Source organism: Labrus bergylta, chromosome 13, assembly GCF_963930695.1.
Source record: "Labrus bergylta chromosome 13, fLabBer1.1, whole genome shotgun sequence".
In the NCBI taxonomy this organism is placed as follows: Eukaryota; Metazoa; Chordata; class Actinopteri; order Labriformes; family Labridae; genus Labrus; species Labrus bergylta.
Window position 1 is genome coordinate 507606 of NC_089207.1, and position 22987 is coordinate 530592.

Here is a 22987-nt window from a genome sequence, read left to right on the forward strand (position 1 = left end):
AAGACAGGTGTGAAGTGAACGCCCTTTGACCTTTGTCTCAGGCTCTACAGGTCAAATCTCTCTTCTTGTGTATCTGCAGCAGCTCTTGCTGATTAATGACTCATGAATGCCAACAATGCTGAGTCAAGCTCAAATTAAACCTCTCAGTTAGTTCTTCCATCTTTCCACCAGCTGGCTGTTACAAACTAATCCTTAAATTCCAGCAGATGAGTGTTCGCTTCAGTTTCCCACAGAGCAGCTCGAGCAGGACAGGAAGTGACACACAGCACAGCGTCTTTGAAAACGAGCACTCAACATGAGAAAGGTGCTGATGACATCACCGGCGCTCTTTTCTAAATGTTTGATATTCCCCGTGTCTTGAACCTCCTCGCTCCGTGTCTGAAATAAACGATCTCAAATATAAAACATGCAGTGAAAAGTAACGGAGCAGTGTCGCTCATACAGCGGTTGTTGTAAACAGACTGTTGTCATGGAAACAGGACGGACATGCAGCGCTTTTCTTCTCAGAGCACAAACGCTTCATGCTGACGCTCCAGAGCATTCAGCCGGCGCTTTACTGCCCGGGAAAACCGCTGACTGGACACGAGGCCTAAGTCAGAATCAACAACTTCTGCATGACACCTCGCTGCTTCAAACATTACCATATATTTAAATATAGCTTGTTGAATAAAACTCCATACAGTCTGTTAGTCAGACTTTCTTTGTCATGAGCACGTTCAGTCGCTCACTGCGACCTTGGCTGCTGTTTGGAACGCTTTTATCTCCACCTTACTGCTGACACGCTCTGATAACACAGCCAAATAACCACGGCTGATACTCACTCATTAACCAGCAGTGTGATATGGAGTTTGTTCACCTCAGGACAAAGAAAAGGTTACAAAACCTCAGACGGACAAAAATAACATGAAGCACAAACGCAGCAACTAAGAAATGAAAACAAACTGTTTTTATTAAGACTGTTTCAGGACGAGCTGCAGAGACTGAAGTCCTCATTTTAAAGATAAGTCAGTTTAGTGAAGCTCAAAGGGAGTGAAATAATGTGAAGGTTTTTTATCCCAAGTTAGAAAGCTTTGAGGAATAATACACTAAAAACAAAGAAAGACGTCATCAGCCTCCGATCAATGAGCCTCATTCACCTCGTTTAAAGAGAGTGCCGGCGGTTATTAGGTTCACCAAGATTAGACACTAATTTATCTGTCTAATTTATCTGATTTAAAAATCTCCATTTCAGGGAAGATTCTGGATGCAGATCATAGAACTTCTTAAAGGTCACAAAATCCTCTTCTCCATGTTCCTCTAACTCTAACATGTGTCTCTAGTCTGTCTACAAACCCCCCAATGATGAGAAAAGTCCATCCTCTCCATCTTCTGCCTGCTCCACTTTTCAGAAAATGTGTGCTCAAACAGGCCGTTTGGAGATTTTCCCTTCATGACATCACAAAGGGCAGTAGCCCCTCCCCCAGGTGGGTGACACTCCCACAGCTAGGTGTTTGTTCTGCCCTCTGAGTCTGCCTTCTCACCGTAAACAATAGGACATGGAGCGAGAAAGACAGAGTACACCCAAGCCCTTCCAGAGAGGGGGCGTGGTCAGACACAGCTCATTTACATATTTAAAGGTACAGACACAGAAACAGCCTGTTCTGAGCAGGGCTGAAATAGAGGGGTTTATAGACATGATCAAATACAGGATCAGAGTGGATTTAGAACAAGAGACTTCACACACATGTTTTGAGGAGCTCTGAGACTTATTCACACTGAAGAGGAGGAGGAGGATATGAGACCTTTAATCACACTTACAGACTGTTGTGGTTATCAGCATGCATTGGAACCTAATAAATGTTGGTGGTTAAGTTGGGGAGAGATGTTAGTCTATGAGTCAGGAGGGAGTCTTGAAGTGAGGTTGATTGGGGGTTATATCACCTGTCAGGTTATTTCATGTCTGAGAGGTTTTAAAGGTTCTTCAACATCAGAAGCATCAAGAGATACCGAACACTGAGAGGATCCTAAAACTGAACGATTAGGAGTCAGGAAGCAAAACCTTTTAACACACCTCAAGAGCAAAAACCAAAAGCTCAAATAATAATCCACCCTCTCTTGGTGTCCACGAGTACTTCCTCCTTTAATCTTTGGCAGCGCAGAGACTCTTAAACCTCCTGAAAACTTTACACTTTAACTTCCCCCTGAACACTCTGACGATCTGTCTCTGCAGATATCTGAAGACTTCACTGACATGTGAGAGGGACTTTATTGATCCTACAGGGATCATTACCCCCAAAAATAACAGACTGTCATGTGCTTTTATTTTGCTAAGCAACAAAAATGTGTGAACAACAAAACATTCAGATAAAAATCAGGAGGGAGGAGGAGGAGGAGGGGGGAGTAAATATGGAGATGAAAAATAAACTCAGATTGTAAATCAACTTTGAACCTTTCATTTCCTGTCTGATACACACACACACACACACACACACACACACACACACACACACACACACACACACACACACACACACACACACACACACACACACACACACACACACACACACACACACACACACACACACACACACACACACACACACACTCAGCACCACCACAGCAGATAGCTCCCAGCTGTGTGTGAGTGCAGCTGATCCACCACTCCCCTGACACATGACCACAGCCCCTCTCTCCCAATATTACACACACACACACACACACACACACACACACACACACACACACACACACACACACACAGTCCAAACAGCCCATAATAAGCGCAGATATCAAACTTCTGTGATATTATTATCTGAGTGTATCGGTCCTCATCTGAGTGATAGCGTTTACTTCCTGCTTCCCGGTTTATCTTTGAACACATTCAAATGTTTCTCCGTTTGCTTGAACAGTCAAATGAAACGCCGCTCTGTCTGTTCTTCTTCTGCTCAGTTTGTTTTTCTATTTATAGATTAACAGAACGGCTTCACTTTCATAAAGACTCCAGCAGATGAAGTTTCAGAACAGCTGCAGAACACACTTTGTGTTTTTTAATCATTAGAAACACTCGTCTGGATTTCACAGAGATCAAAACACAAACATGTTGCTGTAGCTCCTGATCATGATTAAAGGAGATTTATTCTGCTGATCCATCTTTAAAAACACACATATCATGTTAGGATGTTGGACGTCCATACTTAAAGGGATACTTCACCCATTAGCATTAATCTTTGTATCATTAGAAACCTGGTAGTATTTTTGAATGGTCGTGCATCCCGCCCTCATTTTCCCCTGAGATTTGAAATCTTTGTATTTCTGAGTCTGTAAAGGAGCTTCCAGTGACGCAGAATGATGATTTTTGCGTCACTGGAAGCTGTTGTGGTTAGCGGGGTGAAACTACAACGCTAGTTCCTCATATTTTCAACCGCTGAAGCTACAGACCAATCACAGATCAGAGGGTGGGAGCTCACTCCCAGACTCGAAACTGCCAGCTCAGCACCTGAGACATAAGGCCTGCCTGTCGGCGGCGGTGAGGACGAGGAGCCGGGCCGGCTCGAGCGGACTGGTAGTGTTGGTGCTCTCACTGTTTGTCTCTGGACTCAGACATAGAGTCTGTTTTCTGACAGGAATTTACAAGATCAATTCTGGAAGAAATCTCTGAATCAGTTGAGGAAACGGTCTTATGTGTTGAAGTAAATATGTCTGTAAATAGAGGACATAGTGGGAGTGGCCTTCGGTGCTGTGCATTCTGGGATTTGGTGTCTTTCATCCACATGAGCCAAAAAGACACTTTCAAAATGTCTTTCATATTTCTACATAAATGACTCAATGTCAACACAGATTCATGTTTCATGGTGAAGTATCCCTCCTCTGCAAAGTTTCTTTAAACACAACATACACAGTTGGTGGAGTTGGTGTAATCCCGGACGAGGTTTCCTGCTGCTCTGAACGAGAACTTGGCCAGAACCTGACGTCAGGACTTTCAGACGTTTTGATTTGTTGAAACCAAAATCAAAGATCTTCACTGTTATTCTGACCAATCATAAGTCTCCTCTGCGTCATTCTATAGCTCTTTTGCCAACAAGGGCCTTCAATGCATTGACCAGGAGAAAGTAACCCAGCAATGGTTGCAATAGAGGCTGGTGATCTGTTGACTCGTCTTTGACTGAATGTGAACATGACTCGAGGTCTCTCGTGTGCTGGGAATCTAAAAACTCTAAAAACTAAAGCATGAGCTCCTCGCTCTCAGCCTGTCGTCAGTGTTTGCACGCTGAGTCGTCTGAACTGTTCTTCCAGTCTGAAGAAGCAGAATCAGTGACCCTCACCTTCATCCTAACATGTCAGTCTCTTCTTTCTCTTCCAGAAAACTATCCTGTCGTCGGCTCTGACGGGAAGACGGAGTCAGTGGCGAACCTTCAGCCCCAGCCGTCCCTTCAGCCCCAGCCGTCCCTCAGCTCGCTGCACTCTAGCTCTCCAGGTCCCAAACGCTCCGGGAACACTCTGAGGAAATGGCTCACCAGTCCGGTCCGCCGCCTCAGCCACGGCAGCTCGGTCAAGAAACTCCCCAACAGCAAGCAGAAGAAGAGCGGTGAGAACGAGCATGCTGATTGGTTCGACCAGACTGCAGCAGAAATAACACCAATTTATTTATTCAAAATGTGTTAACCAGGAAATCTTAGAGATTAAGAATCTAATTTACAGGAGAGTCAGCAGCACGTGAAGTAAACACCGATCAGCAGATCCTGAGTCACAGAGCAGAAAGTCATCAGTCAAAACACCATCAACCTGAAGCATCGTCCTCCAACACCTTCAGTTTACTTTTTAAAGATTTAAAGAGAGCAGCTCCTACAGACAAACATCCTCCTTAACCCTGTTACAAAAAAAAATAATAATAATAAAAAAATAAAATAAAATAAAATAAAATAAAAAAGTTATGATAATAAAAAATAAAATATATATACATATACATACGCACATAATTTAAGAAATGAATGAGTAAAATTATGATAATAAAGAATAAATAAATAAATGTAAAAATATGTAAAAACAAAACATTCAATATAAATAGAAAAAATGTGAATAGAAGTCCTTCCTCCCATCTCTTTAATCTACTTTTAAAGAGAGCAGCTCCTCCAGACACAGATCCTCCTGCAGGAGCAGAGAACATTCCTTTTCCTCCGCACTTTGTGGACAGATAGCAAAAAGATGTTTAGTGACTGAGTCTCAGAGTGAAGACTGAAACTTGCAGAACTTTTCACATGAATAAATAGACACAAGTACGAGGGAGGAATGTTAAATATAGACTTATAAATGAGGACATGTCAGTGATTTAATCTACCAAGAGACAACGCAGGGGAGCTGACTCGGATCATACAGAGTCCAGAGTATGAACCTCGGAGCTCCATGATGAACAGCTTCACAAGATTTAAGGCAGTGAGAAGATGCATGCATTTATAAAACATCACCCTAATCCATCAGTCTCAGAAAGCAGACTTATTCCAGACACAATCATGTAATATTTATGATGACGTGTGCTGCTGTCTCCCTCTGGATCTCAAAGGGTTAATCACCTGGTTAAATCTTAAATCAAGCTGCTGAATATGAAGCCTAAAAGAGACAGACTCGTCGATTAATGAAAGCGAGGTATTTATACGATTGATTGATTGATTGATTGATTGATTGACAGGATCAGGAAGAGAAGAAAGCAGGAGGAGTATCGACCTCGGGCAGCCCGACCTCAACCTGCAGGAGGACATCATCAGTGAGGTAAGCAGTGACCTCTCTGCAGACGCTCAGTCAGCAAACATCAAACTGCAGCTTGAAGCTCTGCCACTGAAATGTCTTCTTCAAGAGAATCATGAGAAGTTTCTAATTCATGATTCACGACCATGTCTGAACCTTAAAACGACCTCGAGTAAAGCCTGAGTCAGCATCTTCTACTTCTCTCCTGTCTCCTTCAGCGAGTCCTCAGCAAGGACGGAAACCTCCTCTCCAAGACGGCGCAGGGGATGCAGAGCGGCGGCGAGGAGGAGCCGGACGAGGAGGCGCACACCCCTCTGCCTCCCCCCATGGAGATCATCAAAGACCCCTCAGCAGCTCAGGAAGACAAGGTGAGACGGATAACCAACCACGCGTCCTCGATGTGGCCATCCATCAACGGAAACTGGTCTCCTGGTGGACGTTTATGATTTAAATAAGAGCTGTCGTACGATTACATTTTTTAATCGCTGATTTTCAAAAGTTAATCGCATGTTTTAAATTCTGTTATTTTGCATTTCAAAATAAAACTTGTCAGGATTTTATTTTGAATGTTTATCCTGTCTTAAGCTGAGAGTACTTTACTTGCTGGTGCTTTTATTTTGAAATACAGTAAGGCCCTTCCTGTAGAGTGAAGGTTTCTTGTACTCGACGTCATATTCTGATTTTATTTATTTTGGTAAAGCTCAGCCAGAAATTTGAGTTTGTATTTGTGCAAATGCTTGAATTTCTTATTATTTTATTCTAGTTTTGGGTCATTTAAAAAATGTACTGCCTGAATTTAGCTTTTTTCTACTCAGTCATATTCTGCACATTTTATTAAGTGTGTTTTTTTGTCAGGGTAGCTTAGCAGCAGTTTAGCAGCAGTTTGTATTTCCTGCAGTTTGTCCGTCTGCTGCCGTCCTCTGCTAACTCACTAACACTTTACTTCCTGTTGCTTCCTCTTCCTCTTCCTCCTCTTCCTCTTCCTCCTCCTCTTCCTCCTCTTCCGCTTCCTCTTCTTCCTCTCTCCTCTTCCTCCTCCTCTCCCTCTTCCTCCTCTTCCTCCTCTCCCTCTCTCCTCTTCCTCCTCCTCTCCCTCTTCCTCCTCTTCCTCCTCTCCCTCTCTCCTCTTCCTCCTCCTCTCCCTCTTCCTCCTCTTCCTCCTCTCCCTCTCCCTCTTCCTCCTCTCCCTATTCCTCCTCTTCTTCCTCTTCCTCCTCTTTCTCCTCTTCCTCCTCTCCCTCTTCCTCTTCCTCCTCTCCCTCTTCCTCTTCCTCCTCTTCCTCTTCCTCTTTCTCTTCTTCCTCTTCCTCCTCTTCCTCCTCTTCTTCCTCTTCCTCCTCTTTCTCCTCTTCCTCCTCCTCTTCCTCTTCCCCCTCTTCCTCCTCTTCCTCCTCCTCTTCCTCTTCTTCCTCTTCCTCCTCTTCCTCTCTCCTCTTCCTCTCTCCTTTTCCTCTCTCCTCTCCCTCCTCCTCTTCCTCCTCCTCCTCCTCTTCCTCTTCTTCCTCTTCTTCCTCTTCCTCCTCCTCTTCCTCTTCCTCCTCCTCTTCCGCTTCCTCTTCCTCCTCTTTCTCCTCTCCCTCTCTCCTCTTCCTCCTCCTCTCCCTCTTCCTCCTCTTCCTCCTCTCCCTCTCCCTCTTCCTCCTCTCCCTATTCCTCCTCTTCTTCCTCTTCCTCCTCTTTCTCCTCTTCCTCCTCTCCCTCTTCCTCTTCCTCCTCTCCCTCTTCCTCTTCCTCCTCTTCCTCTTCCTCTTTCTCTTCTTCCTCTTCCTCCTCTTCCTCCTCTTCTTCCTCTTCCTCCTCTTTCTCCTCTTCCTCTTCGTCTCTCCTCTTCCTCCTCCTCTTCCTCTTCCCCCTCTTCCTCCTCTTCCTCCTCCTCTTCCTCTTCTTCCTCTTCTTCCTCTTCCTCCTCCTCTTCCTCTTCTTCCTCTTCCTCCTCCTCTTCCGCTTCCTCTTCCTCCTCTTTCGCTTCCTCTTCCTCCTCTTTCTCCTCTTCCTCTCTCCTCTTCCTCCTCCTCTCTCCTCTTCCTCTTCCTCTCTCCTTTTCCTCTCTCCTCTTCCTCCTCCTCTCTCTCTTCCTCCTCTTCCTCTCTCCTCTTCCTCTTCTTCTTCCTCTCTCCTCTTCCTCTTCCTCAGTCTTCGTCCCTGCTAACGTCTCTGCAGTCGTCGTCCGAGGGGCCCAGCGCTGCCGAGCTGGTTAGCGCCATAGAAAAACTGGTTAAAACTAAGATGGTGAGTGTATGTGTAGAGACCAGCTGATTCATTATGAACACAAACACACGATGTTCAGAGACCAGCTGTCAACACGACTCGTTCACCATGAAGCTTTAATTTAGATTCATGGATCGCTTTGAGGCGAGATGTGCGGTCAGGATGGTTCAGATACAGTTGTTCAATAAGCCCTGTAAGGCCGAACGGCTCCTGGCGCCCCCTGCTGTCTGAATCTGTCACATGAAGGATCCAGATGTTGTTATCGTTGGTCCGTCCTCCAGGAGAGATCCTCAGTGGTTAAATGACAAAAGAGAACATCACTTGTTTGCAGGTTTCTGTTCGATGATAAAATCTAACTCTGACCTCTACTGACCTCCTCGTCCATCCCTCTCCATCAGACTCTGGAACCGGGAGCGTACCCCGGCTTCTCCTCTCTCTCTCCACCGGAGCAAACGACCCCAGTCCAGCCACGCAACCCAGAACTGGAGCAGAGAGCGAAAGCTATGAGAGGACGCATGTGAGTACAGTCAGGTCATTTATGAGAACAAGGAGCCGTCTGTCACATGTCAAGAAGTTTCTAAAAACTCAAAGAGACTGAACAGGGACGCCTTCATGTGACGGTCAATCCCTCCAGTTTGTCTTCATGGTAGTTTTTAGTAGGTCATGTTCTGTTTCTTCTTCACGACGACCACAGCACTGACGCCAGCGGACCGTTAAAATAAATCTCTGAACAGATGTTCAAATATTATTTTCTTTTTTTTGTGCAGGTTTGTTTTGAACGAGCTGATTCAGACGGAGAAGGACTACGTCAAAGACCTCGGCATCGTGGTCGAGGTGAGACATAACACAACAAAAGTGTAACTCTGACCCCTAGTGTTTAAAATGGGTACTGCAGTCTAAATTCTCCTCTCTAGAGTGGATGCTCACTCAGGTCACCATGTGGTGGACTCTGAAGCTTCAGTGTTTATCCAGCTCTGCATGGGTCTGTAAACCTTTCTGTGTTCTAACCTCTCTCCATTTTTCAAAAGCATCTCCAATATTGATCCTAGTTTGAGCACGTTTCTGCTCGTGGAGCTTATTAGAAACATGCAGAGGCTTTTTAGGTCGGGTACAATCACTTCTATCTGAACCACTTCTCTTGACCGCTTCCATCGCTGCAACACCTGTTGACCTGATAACTGCTCTCATATCTGACAAACTGAGGGGCGTCCAAAACGGCCGTGTGTCTTAAAAGCGCCTACCTTCTCTGGTCCAAACAAATCCAGAGCATTCAGGAGCAGAATCTAAAGTTAGAAGGAGGACATACTGGCTGCTGCATTGTTTCCTTAATGTTTGAGAATGATGAGCTCAGAAAAACGTTTGACCTGGTCGATGTTTCTCTCTGCAGGGCTTCATGAAGAAGATCGAAGAGAAGGGCGTCCCCGATGACATGAAAGGAAAAGATAAAATCGTCTTTGGGAACATTCATCAGATCTACGACTGGCACAGAGAGTAAGTCCTGGACGTGTTTCTGAAGGATGAAACTGAATCCAGATATCGGCGCTGCTCGTTTTCTCACGTCATCGCTCTCTTTTTTTCTCCGTCAGTTTTTTTGTAGGAGAGTTGGAGAAATGTCTGGAAGACCACGAGCACCTCCCAGAGCTCTTTATAAAACATGTGAGTATCAAACTGTGATGATGATTTAACAGTTTATGTGACCTGGAATAATCCTCACTCTCACCGTGATGTGTGTTTGTTACAGGAGAGACGGCTGCACATGTACGTCGTTTACTGTCAGAATAAACCGAAGTCGGAGTTCATCGTAGCAGAATACGACACGTATTTCGACGTAAGTGATGTTTTGATTCTTCATGAAACTGAATCTTCTGCTCATCGGACTTTAAAGAGGACATATCACCCCCTTCCTCCACCTTTTCAAACAGTCCTCCTCCACCTTTTCAAACAGTCCCCTCCTCCACCTTTTCAAACAGTCCTCCTCCTCCATCTTTTCAAACAGTCCCCTCCTCCACCTTTTCAAACAGTCCCCTCCTCCACCTTTTCAAACAGTCCCCTGTGGTCTAAATGAAACATCTGTTCTGTGCTTTGGTCAAAATATAACATGAATCAAGCACCAGAGGAGGTTTGTGACCCTGTAGAAACCAGCTCTCTCAGAACGCTCCGTTTTGGTGTGTGTGTCTCTTTAAATGCAATTTCTGGTTTTGAGGTAGCCTGTGGCGATGTGTGCTCTGTTGTTTCTCATATTAAAACATGTTTGATTGGTGCCTCTCGTGTTCCTCTTCCAGGGGATCCAGCAGGACACTCAGTCCAGACTGTCCATCAGTGACTTCCTCATCAAACCCATCCAGAGAATCACAAAATACCAGCTGCTACTCAAGGTGACGAAACACACAAACACAGACGAGTACGATTATCACTCAGGTTTTATTTCTCAGGGACCAACACGATGTCACAGACGAACTGACAGCAAGTATCAAAGTGTTTAGAGAGGAAGAGTAAACCGGGTACAGCAGGATGAACTCAGATGTTGATGAAGCACAGCGAGAGCTTCACACACACACACACACACACACACACAGGGACGCTCTGAACAGAGCTTCTGACTGAAAATATTTGAGCGCAATATTCCATCAGTACAAGTTCGCCACTTTCTTAGCCACAATTAAATGTAATAGAAATCAAGTATCTCCTCTGAAAATAACTCTGTGAGTCATGACTGTCTACAATGGGTGTAACACCCGAGTCCCACTGTCTGTGATGTTTTCAGAGTTTTCAGAGTCCTATCTTCACTTTGTTTACATCGCCGGGACGGCCGGCTGACTCCTCCCCTCGTGTATAAAAGTTGTTTAATTGAGGGACTAGAGAAAAGAAGAACAACATACTGTACTCACTGCTTAACTGTGTTTCTAGATCACGCTCATTTCAGGTAAATTTACATGCAGTGTGAAGATACCAGCATAATAAAGATCACTAGCATTAGCATGCTAACACAACAATGCAGCGCCAGTTGTTTTGGTTTCATGCTGGAGCTCAAGGGCGACATCTGCTGGATCAAAACATCACATATATAGACTTTAAAGATATTTTATCTTATGAGTCTGTTTCTGAACTTGTTGTTTAAACGTTGTGTTGTCGTCTCTCTGCAGGACTTCCTGAAGTTCAGCTTAAAGGCGGGCATCGACTGTGAACAAATCGAGGTAAAAACTGATGAAATAGGATTTACAGGTGTGGAGGCGTTTAAATGTTGATCTGCGTTGATGTTTGTGAAGGTTGTGATGAGCTTCCTGACGAGGAGAGGAACACCTTTAGTATTAAACGTTCTCCCTCCTCTCTCTCTCACAGAAAGCCGTGGATTTGATGTCTCAGGTCCCTAAACTCTGTAACGATATGATGAATCTGGGTCGGCTGCAGGGATACGAGGTACAGTCACTCTCTGTTCAGCCAATCACAAAGCAGGGTGACAACCTGGAGCTTCAGCTGAATGAATACCTTCCTCCTCCTTAAACCTGATTTAAAAAACGGAGCGGTGTGCTTCGGAGTGTTGACCTCCTGATCTCTCTGCAGGGTAAACTCATGTGTCAGGGCAAACTGCTGCAGCAGGAAACCTTCTTTGTGACCGAGCAGGACGCCGGCGTCCTGTCGCGCTCCAAGGAGCGACGAGTTTTCCTCTTCGAGCAGATCGTCATCTTCAGCGAGCTGCTCAGGAAGGGATCGTCCACACCGGGATACCAGTTCAAGAAGAGCATCAAGGTAAAGCGTGACGGCTGAGGAGCGAGTCAGAGCATCACTTCTTCCTCTGAAGGAGGTTCTGTTGGGGTCTGGTTTCAAAGGTTTATGTACTGTTTATTCAAAATGAATGTTGTTCGCCCGTAGATTTCCTTCCTGGGTCTGGAGGAGAGCGTGGACAACGACCCGTGTAAATTCGTGTTGGCTTGTCGTGGCTCGTCGGACCGTTTCACTCTGCAGGCCGCAAAGGTCGACACCAAACAGGTCTGGGTCCGACACATCCAGGAAGTCCTGGACGCTCAGAGCAACTTCCTGTCTGGTGAGAACACACACACACACGCACACACACGCACACACACACACACACACACACACACACACACACACACACACACACAATCCACAATGCAACTGCTTGAAGTACTGAAAAATAATGACATTTATGAAAAGTTCCAGTCTGGTTTCAGACAAAAACATCGTACTGAGACTGTGCTTACTAGAGTAACAAATTATATTTTAAGATGATACTGGTGTATGCTCTGTTCTTGTACTGCTTGATTCAAGTGCAGCATTTGATACAGTGGACCATAAAGTTCTTATTGAGAGGCTTCAGCACTGGGTTGGTTTATCTGGGACAGCTCTGAAGTGGTTCTAATCTTATTTATCAAATCGGAAATTTTGAACATGCTTCCCCTCACTCCACAGTGAACTGTGGAGTCCCCCAAGGGTCGATACTGGGACCAATTTTATTCTCCCTCTAAATCCCCAAAAAATCAACAGCTTTGCATTTCTCTGGAACATTTAATGAGTCCATCATGCTGAAACCTTCTCCGTACTTCAACTTAAAGCAGCAGCACCGTGTGCAGACTTCCTCGACGCCTCCTCGATGAGGAACTTAAAAACATTCTGTGTGATTTTCAGCTTTGCAGTCGCCCATCGAGTACCAGAAGGAAAAGAGCGGAGCGGGCTGCAGCGCCTCTCTGACCAGGAACCGCTCGACTTCGGGGAACCGGACAACCGCGGCGTCTCACAGCCGGCCGTCTTCAGCTGTCGGGCTCGGCGACAAAGAGATGGAGAGGGGGAGGAGTCAGATGAAGATGTCTACCTCCAACGGGGGCACATCGTGTTTCGACAGGGTGAGTTCCTGCACACAGGCTGAATGTTTCTGTTACACAGCTTCTCTGTTAGCTCGCTCTCTGCAGCAGGCGGGGGGTGAACTGGGGCATGAAGAACTCTTCCCCCTTCACGCTGTCTCTCAGGCTCTTACCTGTCCCTAAAAACAAAGGTTAAAAATCTGGGCTATTGCAGGTGTAGCACTGTGAGGGTTTATAAATAAACGAGTCAGGCTGTTCTTCTGGCCTACTTTGACTGAAAACCTTTAACCGCCTGCAGAAGGCTGGACAGCTCAGAGGCACCTTGACCGCATGGAAATGTTCCCAAGAGCAAAACTTTAAAGAGTCTTTATGTCCTTGAACATGGATGTGCTGCCACACAAACAGTTACCCCACTCGCTGTGTCTTAAATTGACAAAACAAATAATGATGATGCTCTTAGTCGTCACAGACTCTAATCTTTATCAAATGAAAGAATATTAGTCAGTGAGCTGTGTAGAGAGTGAGATGATAAAGGTATCTTACTATATGATCAGACATTAAGGAAACATGCTATGTTGAAGTGCTGGCTAAACACTGAAGCTTCAGTTTAAACAACATGGCAACCTCCTCCTCTTCCTCCTCCTCTTCCTCCCCCTCCTCTTCCTCCTCCTCAGGTTTAGGTCGGCTGTAATCACAGCCAGCAGCAGGACGTTTATCCCACATGAACAAACTTTAACCTTTTCCTCAATTCTCCTCTTCCTTTATCATTCCCCTCTTTTTTCTCCTGCTTGGTGTTTTCTCCTCTTCCTCTTGTTGTCTCTTTTTCCCATCCTCCATCCTCTCATCTCCTCTTCAGGACCGTGAGGGCGGCTGTAACGGCGTCTCCTCCACCATGATGGTCACTCAGGACTACTCTGCGCTCAAAGAGAACGAGATCTGCGTCAGTCAGGGAGAGACCGTGCAGATCCTGGCCACCAATCAGCAGAACATGTACCTCGTTTACCGGCCGGCCAACAGCCAATCACCCGCCGCTGAGGGCTGGGTGCCGGGACGCATCTTAGGCCCGCCCACAAAGTCCATAAAAGACTCTTCTTCTGCTACGTCTTTCTCAGCGGCGGTGTCTGATGCACACAACATCAAGTAAGTCCCCTCCCCCCCCAAAACCCCCCACCCAGCTCTTCTTTACCTGCAGACAGACGCACTTCATGTTGGGATGAAACGAGCCCTCGGATTGGATGAGAGAGACGAGGTGACAAAGCTCTTTTTTTTTTTTTTTTGAATCCGCTCCCTTCCCTAGCTCCTCACTGCCTTTCCTAAATCCTCCTTCCCTTCCCTCCTCCTCCCTTTAAAGAACAAACTGTTGGACCTTACAGGAGACTTTTCTCGTCTCGGACGTTAAAAAAAAAAAAAAAAAAAAAGGTACAAAACTTTAGCGTCCATGAAGCTGCTGCAGTGACGGTTTTAATTCTGAGCCATCGCCATGGCAACGACATGAAAATGGAAAAACTAACACACACACTCACACACACATACACGCACTGTTCACATGTAAGTGTGTACCGAGGATTAATCCAGCAGAAATAGACTGGATAGAGAATCGTGTAGCCGACTGGAGAGAGCAGAGCGAACTCTCATGTGGAGCTCAAACCGGATTATTTCAGTTCCTAACACCTCGCTTTGTTCTTCTGTTTTTGTATTTTTTTTTCTTTTTCACTCTTTTTTTGGAAAGAAAAAAAACTCACCTGGGGCGTTCAGGTGGACTCCGCCCCTTTCTCCGCACTGGAGAAGATTTATTTTGTTGTCTGTGGCAATCTGAATATCGAGGTTTCTGTTTATTCCACTTCCTGTTGTTGTTGTTTTTTCTGCCTTGTTAATTATGATTTTTGTTTCACTGACAGCGTTGGATTTTTTTTCCCTCCCTCGTGTTGTTTTTTGTTCCTGTCAGCAGTTCACTGTACAAAGTTAATTTTCTAGAACATTCCTGTTTAAAAAAAACTCCCTTTTGCACTATTTAAGACGAGAGAAAAATATGAAGTCAGGCTGTGCAATATGTCGCATTGAAGGCAGCGAGCAGCGTTGAACTGCTAGTCTAACAACGATGATTTTAAATGTATTTTAAATATGTAAAATAAATCCTTTTTTGGACTTGAGCATGAGTTAGCAGAGCGACGTGAAGGTGAAGTTGTTTTGTTCTGCGTTAGGATGAAGGTGATTAACGGTTTGTAGTTTTTAATATTTGTAAATAAACTACAACAGCAAAACGTGAACCTGAGCGGTCTGCGTGCGTCTGTGTGCTGAAAGTCATCCTGAAGGTTATTTATCCTCTTTAATGTCAAAGTGCAGCGACAGCAGGACTTTAACACCAAGAAGAGTTAATGACCATCCCCGGGGCCCATGTCCACAGACGACCTCCGTTACAGTGCGTTTCTCAGCAGCGCTCACTCTGTTGCTAGGTTACCAAAGTAAACCTCTGCTTCCCTCGGTGATGTCCGTTAGCTGTGTCCTTTAATTCATCATAAAGACGATGTAAATGAGTCCTGACATCAGCAGCAGCTCTACACCTCCTGAAGAAGAGACGGACGAGCGTCTCCTCCATGTTATCAGAAGTCCCGCCCCTTCTTGACTCTAATTGGTTCGTGAGGGAGAAGTGACAGTGACGAGCACAGTGCTGTTCTAACAGTTAAACTATTTTAACTATTTTAACTCAGCTGCCACTGAGGGCGCTAAACTCTGAACTACTAGGTTTGTATTTTAAACAGGCGCTGCCGGGGCACATATATAACGCAGTCTGTGGACACGGGCTCTAAAGTCAGATGGAGAAGCAGGTTGAGAGTGATCGTCTGCACTGTGTCCCCGTTTGGTTTCTTTCAATGTTTTCTATGTTCAGTGGTGACTTTTCTTTTGACCTATGTTTTGATTTCAGTTTTACTAACAACGGTTTGAAACTCCACCGAAGCTACAAACTTGAAATCTGAGTAACGGCTCCTTTTCGGGGTCAATTCTTAACGAGGCTTCTGGAAAGAGTCGATGAGAAAGACAGTGTATACTCATCAAAACACACACATGGTACAACTTTCTCTACATTAACGGTTAAATCATTTCCCAACATGTATCCGGGTCCAGAGGAGCAGCCAGGGGTTCTGCTGATCCTCATTTATAAACTCTCATAAAGTGTTTCGATGCTGCATGTTCAAACTAAACGTGGGCAAAGTTTCAGATCATGAGGTAAACGTGTGTTGGAGTAATCCCAGGATGAGTCTGCAGGGGGCGCTAAACGCGTTGTTCTGTAAATCACGGCATAGCTCCCCGATATGAAACCAAGAATTTCAGCAGACGGCTTCAAGCCTCTGAAACCTCTTACAGAGACTCTCTTCTCCCAGACCTGGAGAGCAGCCCTCCCCTGGCAGCCCTGCAGTGTTCTGACCCCACAGGAAGGACACATGATTTAATGTAATGTAAATAATTTAAGCAGATATGATGTGCGTGCGTGCGTGCGTGCGTGCGTGCGTGCGTGCGTGCGTGCGTGCGTGCGTGCGTGCGTGCGTGCGTGCGTGTGAGTGAATGAATGAATGCAGGGTAATCTCATGAAATAAATCATACCTCACTTATGAGGTCAGGACCTGTCAGCCATGTTGCCCCCGCAGCCAGACTAACCCGGACCCTGATCTTCTCTCTGATTGGCTGGTTGATGTCTCTTGTTCCTGCACCGTACAGGAAGTCTCTGTCGTGGAATACGCTGCGTGCCAGGAAGCGCGCTGAAGCCAGGGACTTCTCCTCACTGGGAGTCCGAGGTCAGGAGAACGGCCTGCTCCGTAAGCCCAAAGAAACCACGCCCCCTCCTACCCTCTCCTCCCCTGCCACACGTGTGAAGGGCAAAGTGAGTAAAGCAGGCCGACGGCGCACGGCGGTGATGTTGTATGTGTGTGCCGAAACCCCCTCACCCGCCCTCAGCCCCACTTTTTATTTTCACCTTAACCCCTCGTGTGTGGGAGCATGTGTGTGTTCACACCTTCAAACACACACAGCTGTGTTTCTATTTGTCTCCATCAGTGGTTCTTAACCTGCAGCAGCTTTACGTTAGCTTTATGTTAGCTGCACGTTCAGTATTCATGTTCCCAGTTATGGACGACAGCATGACTCAGGGTGTAGCTACTAAATCTGGAACCTAGAACACAGTCCCATTAAAGGACCTAACTAGCTAATTAGCAAACTGTCATGAGTCGTTAAATAACTGCTAAAGTGCTCGACACAGTTACAGTAGCATGCTAAGGTAGCTAACTCGCTAATTGCCATGGACTATCAGACTAACCCGCAATTTCCACATAGTCTGTGCGCCCTGCATACCATCAGCACCACGGTTTTACTCCGTCCGACAGCGTGCACGCTGCCCGACTGGATCTGTGTCTGGAGCTTGAACGCAGCCATGAGCAGCTGTACACACGGGTCACTACATCACAGGAGAACAACGTGTTGCTTCGTCTTCCTGAGGATGATTTGTTGTCCATTCGGTGACCGTCTTGACGTCATGTTCAGGTTGCGATCAGTCTGTCGGTATTTTGGGTTTTATTTTGAAATTGATCGGACGCTCTGTACGTTTCCTGGTCTGACTTCCTGTCCAGGTCGATCCGTTCTATTGACGCGAACTTGAAGCAGGCTCAATCAAAAATAGACTCGGAGCGTACGCTTCGGAGACGGACTGCAGCGGGTGATGTGGAAACACAATCATTGACTTGAGTCGGGGCGAGCGGCGCCGTTGTGCATGTTATGACGGAATGTGTGGAAATTGCGGCTAAGGATCTTTCTATGAAGGTAGATATGTTGCAAAATGTGAGCTTGTAGAATGAGATGAGAGCTTGTAGAATGAGATGAGAGCTTGTAGAATGAGATGTGAGAGCTTGTAGAATGAGATGAGAGCTTGTAGAATGAGATGTGAGAGTTTGTAGAATGAGATGAGAGCTTGTAGAATGAGATGAGAGCTTGTAGAATGAGATGAGAGCTTGTAGAATGAGATGAGAGCTTGTAGAATGAGATGTGAGAGTTTGTAGAATGAGATGTGAGCTTGTAGAATGAGATGAGAGCTTGTAGAATGAGATGAGAGCTTGTAGAATGAGATGTGAGAGCTTGTAGAATGAGATGAGAGCTTGTAGAATGAGATGTGAGAGTTTGTAGAATGAGATGTGAGAGTTTGTAGAATGAGATGTGAGAGTTTGTAGAATGAGATGTGAGTTTGTAGAATGAGATGTGAGAGTTTGTAGAATGAGATGTGAGTTTGTAGAATGAGATGAGAGCTTGTAGAATGAGATGAGAGTTTGTAGAATGAGATGTGAGAGTTTGTAGAATGAGATGTGAGTTTGTAGAATGAGATGAGAGTTTGTAGAATGAGATGTGAGTTTGTAGAATGAGATGAGAGTTTGTAGAATGAGATGTGAGTTTGTAGAATGAGATGAGAGTTTGTAGAATGAGATGTGAGAGTTTGTAGAATGAGATGTGAGTTTGTAGAATGAGATGAGAGCTTGTAGAATGAGATGTGAGAGTTTGTAGAATGTGATGTGAGAGTTTGTAGAATGAGATGTGAGTTTGTAGAATGAGATGAGAGCTTGTAGAATGAGATGAGAGTTTGTAGAATGAGATGAGAGCTTGTAGAATGAGATGAGAGTTTGTAGAATGAGATGAGAGTTTGTAGAATGAGATGAGAGTTTGTAGAATGAGATGAGAGCTTGTAGAATGAGATGTGAGAGTTTGTAGAATGAGATGAGAGCTTGTAGAATGAGATGAGAGTTTGTAGAATGAGATGAGAGTTTGTAGAATGAGATGAGAGTTTGTAGAATGAGATGTGAGAGTTTGTAGAATGAGATGAGAGCTTGTAGAATGTGATGTGAGAGCTTGTAGAATGAGATGAGAGCTTGTAGAATGTGATGTGAGAGCTTGTAGAATGAGATGAGAGTTTGTAGAATGAGATGAGAGCTTGTAGAATGAGATGTGAGAGTTTGTAGAATGAGATGAGAGTTTGTAGAATGTGATGTGAGAGCTTGTAGAATGAGATGAGAGCTTGTAGAATGTGATGTGAGAGCTTGTAGAATGAGATGAGAGTTTGTAGAATGAGATGAGAGTTTGTAGAATGAGATGTGAGAGTTTGTAGAATGAGATGAGAGTTTGTAGAATGAGATGTGAGAGTTTGTAGAATGAGATGTGAGTTTGTAGAATGAGATGAGAGTTTGTAGAATGAGATGAGAGTTTGTAGAATGAGATGAGAGTTTGTAGAATGAGATGTGAGAGTTTGTAGAATGAGATGAGAGCTTGTAGAATGTGATGTGAGAGCTTGTAGAATGAGATGAGAGTTTGTAGAATGAGATGTGAGAGTTTGTAGAATGAGATGAGAGTTTGTAGAATGAGATGTGAGAGTTTGTAGAATGAGATGAGAGTTTGTAGAATGAGATGTGAGAGTTTGTAGAATGAGATGAGAGAGTTTGTAGAATGAGATGAGAGTTTGTAGAATGAGATGTGAGAGTTTGTAGAATGAGATGAGAGAGTTTGTAGAATGAGATGAGAGCTTGTAGAATGTGATGTGAGAGCTTGTAGAATGTGATGAGAGCTTGTAGAATGTGATGTGAGAGCTTGTAGAATGAGATGAGAGCTTGTAGAATGTGATGTGAGAGCTTGTAGAATGTGATGAGAGAGTTTGTAGAATGTGATGAGAGAGCTTGTAGAATGTGATGAGAGTTTGTAGAATGAGATGAGAGTTTGTAGAATGAGATGAGAGTTTGTAGAATGAGATGAGAGAGTTTGTAGAATGAGATGAGAGTTTGTAGAATGAGATGAGAGCTTGTAGAATGAGATGAGAGTTTGTAGAATGAGATGAGAGCTTGTAGAATGAGATGAGAGTTTGTAGAATGAGATGAGAGTTTGTAGAATGTGATGAGAGCTTGTAGAATGTGATGAGAGTTTGTAGAATGTGATGAGAGCTTGTAGAATGTGATGAGAGTTTGTAGAATGTGATGAGAGTTTGTAGAATGAGATGAGAGTTTGTAGAATGTGATGAGAGAGTTTGTAGAATGAGATGAGAGAGTTTGTACATTCTACAAGCTCTCACATTTTGCAACATATCTACCTTCATACTTTCCAACTGTCTGTGTTCTGCTAAAACCAGATGCATCTTTTGAAACAGTTTGCAGCTCCTAATCCTCAGGACAGATCTGTGGTGGCGAAGTGTCTGAAATCTCCTTGTTGTTCTGTAGACTCAGTAGAAGAAACATTTTCATTGGCTGGTGTAAATATACTTCATAGTTACCTTCATGCAGGTAACTCTAAAGTTAGCATGCATGCTAACTGCAGGTGTAAAAACAATTCTTTAAAATGCTGGTGTCCAAACAGAACAGGACGTTTCAAACAAGGACAAAAACGATGACTCAAAAAAAGGTTGAGAACCACGAAAGACGACGTCTGGAAGTGTGACTGAAACCTTCAAACCCTCAAATGTTTGAAAAATAAAGTTTGATTTGTTTTTGCGTTGTGTTTTATTTCTCCCTCTTTCTGCATGAGTAGAAGTAGAGTCCAGTCATGATTTTGATTTATTTATCTGTGTTTTCTGTAGAAGTCTAACGTCATAGAATTCAAACTGAAACAGCATCTTTGCATATTTAACATCATTGACTAACAAAGTTCAGACACCAGATGTACGAGTATAACATAAGTGTTTCAATCTTCTCAAAACATGTTGGTGGATTTGATTCAAAGTTTTCTATTTGATGGACGTGGACTAAAAACAGTCTTAAGCCCGGCTCAGCCTGCAGGAGGATCGGGCCGGTTAGAAACTTGATTTCCTTCTGATAAACTTTGGGGTGTTCCCGACTCGAGGCTGCACATAACAGATGATCTTCCCAGATTATTTTGCAGTGTGTAATAGAGACTGACTGGAGAGTGATTATGCTTGTTGTAATCAATACAGCGCCCTCTGCTGGTGACAGAGAACTGCTCATGTAATACAAAGAAATGAGAGCCCGACCGATATGTGATTTTTAGGGCCAATACCGATATTAGAAAGAGAATTTAACAGCTGATCTTCTACTTATGAAAGTGTCGGCGGTCTCTAGTGGCCATCAGAGGGATTGCACTTTAAAGCTCCTCTTTATGAACTTGATAACAGCAGTGATTGACTCATTAAAAAAGTGGTGGGGTAGACCATTCTTCCTCAGTTAGCATCCAAAAATCATCATCTTATTAGTCCGGAGTGAAATCAGCTCTCAGGTGAGTATTAACCAAACAATCCTTCAGTAAGGATTCATCTATAACGGTCTTTACTAACATCACACTCCAGGGACGTATTCACAAAACTTGCTAAGTGCTAAGAGATGATTTTTAGAATCAGGACATTAAACCCTTAAAGTGACGACTAGGCTAGCAAAGGTCAGAGTATATTAGTCCTTCAGACGGTGGGTTTCATTTGATCTCTGAAGTCTGATAAGGATGAAGACTTTCTCAAGCTGAGGAGAGAAATGTAGAAATGTTCTCTAAACACTGAAAGGGAATCTTAGAGTCTTAGTCGCAGACACAAATGATTTCTGCAGACTGATTAGTGTCAGGCTGTTTTCTAAACCTCCCTCTACACTCGTGGTTCGTTCTGATTGGTCCAACATGCAGTATGTGAACAATAGTGAGATCAGCAGTGTGACTGAAGATCGTTAGGATGACTGAAAGTTAGACTGAGGCGGCATTTCCAGCACATGGGACTCCAGCGCCCCCTGCAGGAACAGACGTGGGGACGTCACTCAGGCTTCAAACATTCAGATTTACAATCTATCATACCTAACAACGGGGTCGACCATGACGCCTCTTTAAGATCTCTGAAGCTTCGACTCCTTGAGAGGATTTTTTTAAGATAAGTTTGGAGCTCTGAGTTTTTGTGAATACGGACCCTGAAGTTTTCCTCTTCTCCCCTTTTTTTCTCTTATAATATTTCCCTCCTCATTCGTCCTCCCAAAACCCGCCCTCTTACTTCCTCCTGATTTCTGTCCCTGGTGTTCTCTTCTCCTCCTCCCTTCATGTCCTTGTCTCCCTCACTCCCCCTCCCCCCCCCCCCCTCCCTTTATAAAATCTCTTCTCTCCCACTCTTCTCGTCTTCACTCGTGTTCGCCCTCAGGAGGATCACACGTCAGACGAGTCGGACTGTGACGACGACCTTGACCCAAAATCGGGCATGGAGGTACGCACACTTCATAGCCCTGTTTTCACCAAGCGGTCCAGTTTGGTTCAGTCCGGTCCGGTTCAGTAAACCCTGATGTTGCTTGCGTTTTATACAGCCAACAGTCCCATCACGACATCATAGCCACATAGTGTAGACCCCCAATAAATTCAAAGAAGAACATTACAGAAAGCAAAGATGAACGATTCCTATAGGAGGGTCTGCATCGCTGAGGTCATCCAGGGGGCGGAGCTACAATAACAGCCTTAAGATGACTCCGAATCCACTGGATGTTTAAACACACAACGTTTTGTGTTTGTCCTTCATCACCGCTGTCACATGGAAAGGGATTCTTTTGACCAATCAGCCGTCTGCAGTGTGTCCGACTCCAGCCTTGGCACTCCAACAGAAGGGTGCCAAAAAAGTAGGACGGTACAGGTCCAATATTTTGGTCCCAAACTGAACCGGAGCGCTTGGTAGAAACGGCTTTAGTATCAGCATCACAAAACCAGGTTTTTTTTATTTTCAAATGTGTAAAAAAAAAACATCAGAAATAGAATAGTAATTTAATTTTTAGACAACAATCATCCTGTCTGTGTTTTTAAATATTTCATCATGAAGGTTTCTTAATTGACCTCGTCTGTTTTTCAGCTTCTCAACCCAAACTTCATCCAGGAAGGTAAGACGGAGTATTTCATCTGAGTCTGTGAGGATGAGACAAACACGCAGCTGAAAACATTAAAACATGTTTAACACAGAGGTTCAAATGTGTTTTATATCAGGAAGGTGTAAAATAAATCTGCGTGTGAATTTATTTAGATCTACACCAAAAACAAAATAATAAATGTCGACATGATCGTCCAACTTAAAGACGCCGGGGAACAAACATTGATGCATTGGAAACTAATGTGCAAAATAAATAATTAATAAAATGGATGTATACGTGACAAATCATCAAATGCAAAAGAATACGCCCCTTTAAATGCCGCTGTTGGAGCCAAAATGTCTTGATCTTTGCACAAATAAAAAACACTGAATTTGTATTTGAGTGTATTACCGACAC

The 22987-nt window shown here is 44.3% G+C and overlaps 1 protein-coding gene across 1 annotated transcript in view; it reads left to right on the plus strand.

Annotated features, from left to right (window-relative positions):
* Nucleotides 1-22987, plus strand: part of kalrna (kalirin RhoGEF kinase a) — a 140689-nt gene that overhangs the window by 110861 nt on the left and 6841 nt on the right. The window contains exons 42-59 of the mRNA XM_065962288.1: nt 4343-4567; nt 5666-5745; nt 5940-6089; nt 8328-8446; nt 8697-8763; nt 9317-9420; nt 9516-9585; nt 9671-9757; nt 10212-10304; nt 11073-11123; nt 11269-11346; nt 11491-11676; nt 11800-11971; nt 12574-12788; nt 13603-13886; nt 16461-16623; nt 21883-21945; nt 22576-22603. Of these exons, the coding sequence (XP_065818360.1) occupies nt 4343-4567; nt 5666-5745; nt 5940-6089; nt 8328-8446; nt 8697-8763; nt 9317-9420; nt 9516-9585; nt 9671-9757; nt 10212-10304; nt 11073-11123; nt 11269-11346; nt 11491-11676; nt 11800-11971; nt 12574-12788; nt 13603-13886; nt 16461-16623; nt 21883-21945; nt 22576-22603 (2235 nt within the window). The remainder of the gene's footprint in view (nt 1-4342; nt 4568-5665; nt 5746-5939; nt 6090-8327; nt 8447-8696; nt 8764-9316; nt 9421-9515; nt 9586-9670; nt 9758-10211; nt 10305-11072; nt 11124-11268; nt 11347-11490; nt 11677-11799; nt 11972-12573; nt 12789-13602; nt 13887-16460; nt 16624-21882; nt 21946-22575; nt 22604-22987) is intronic.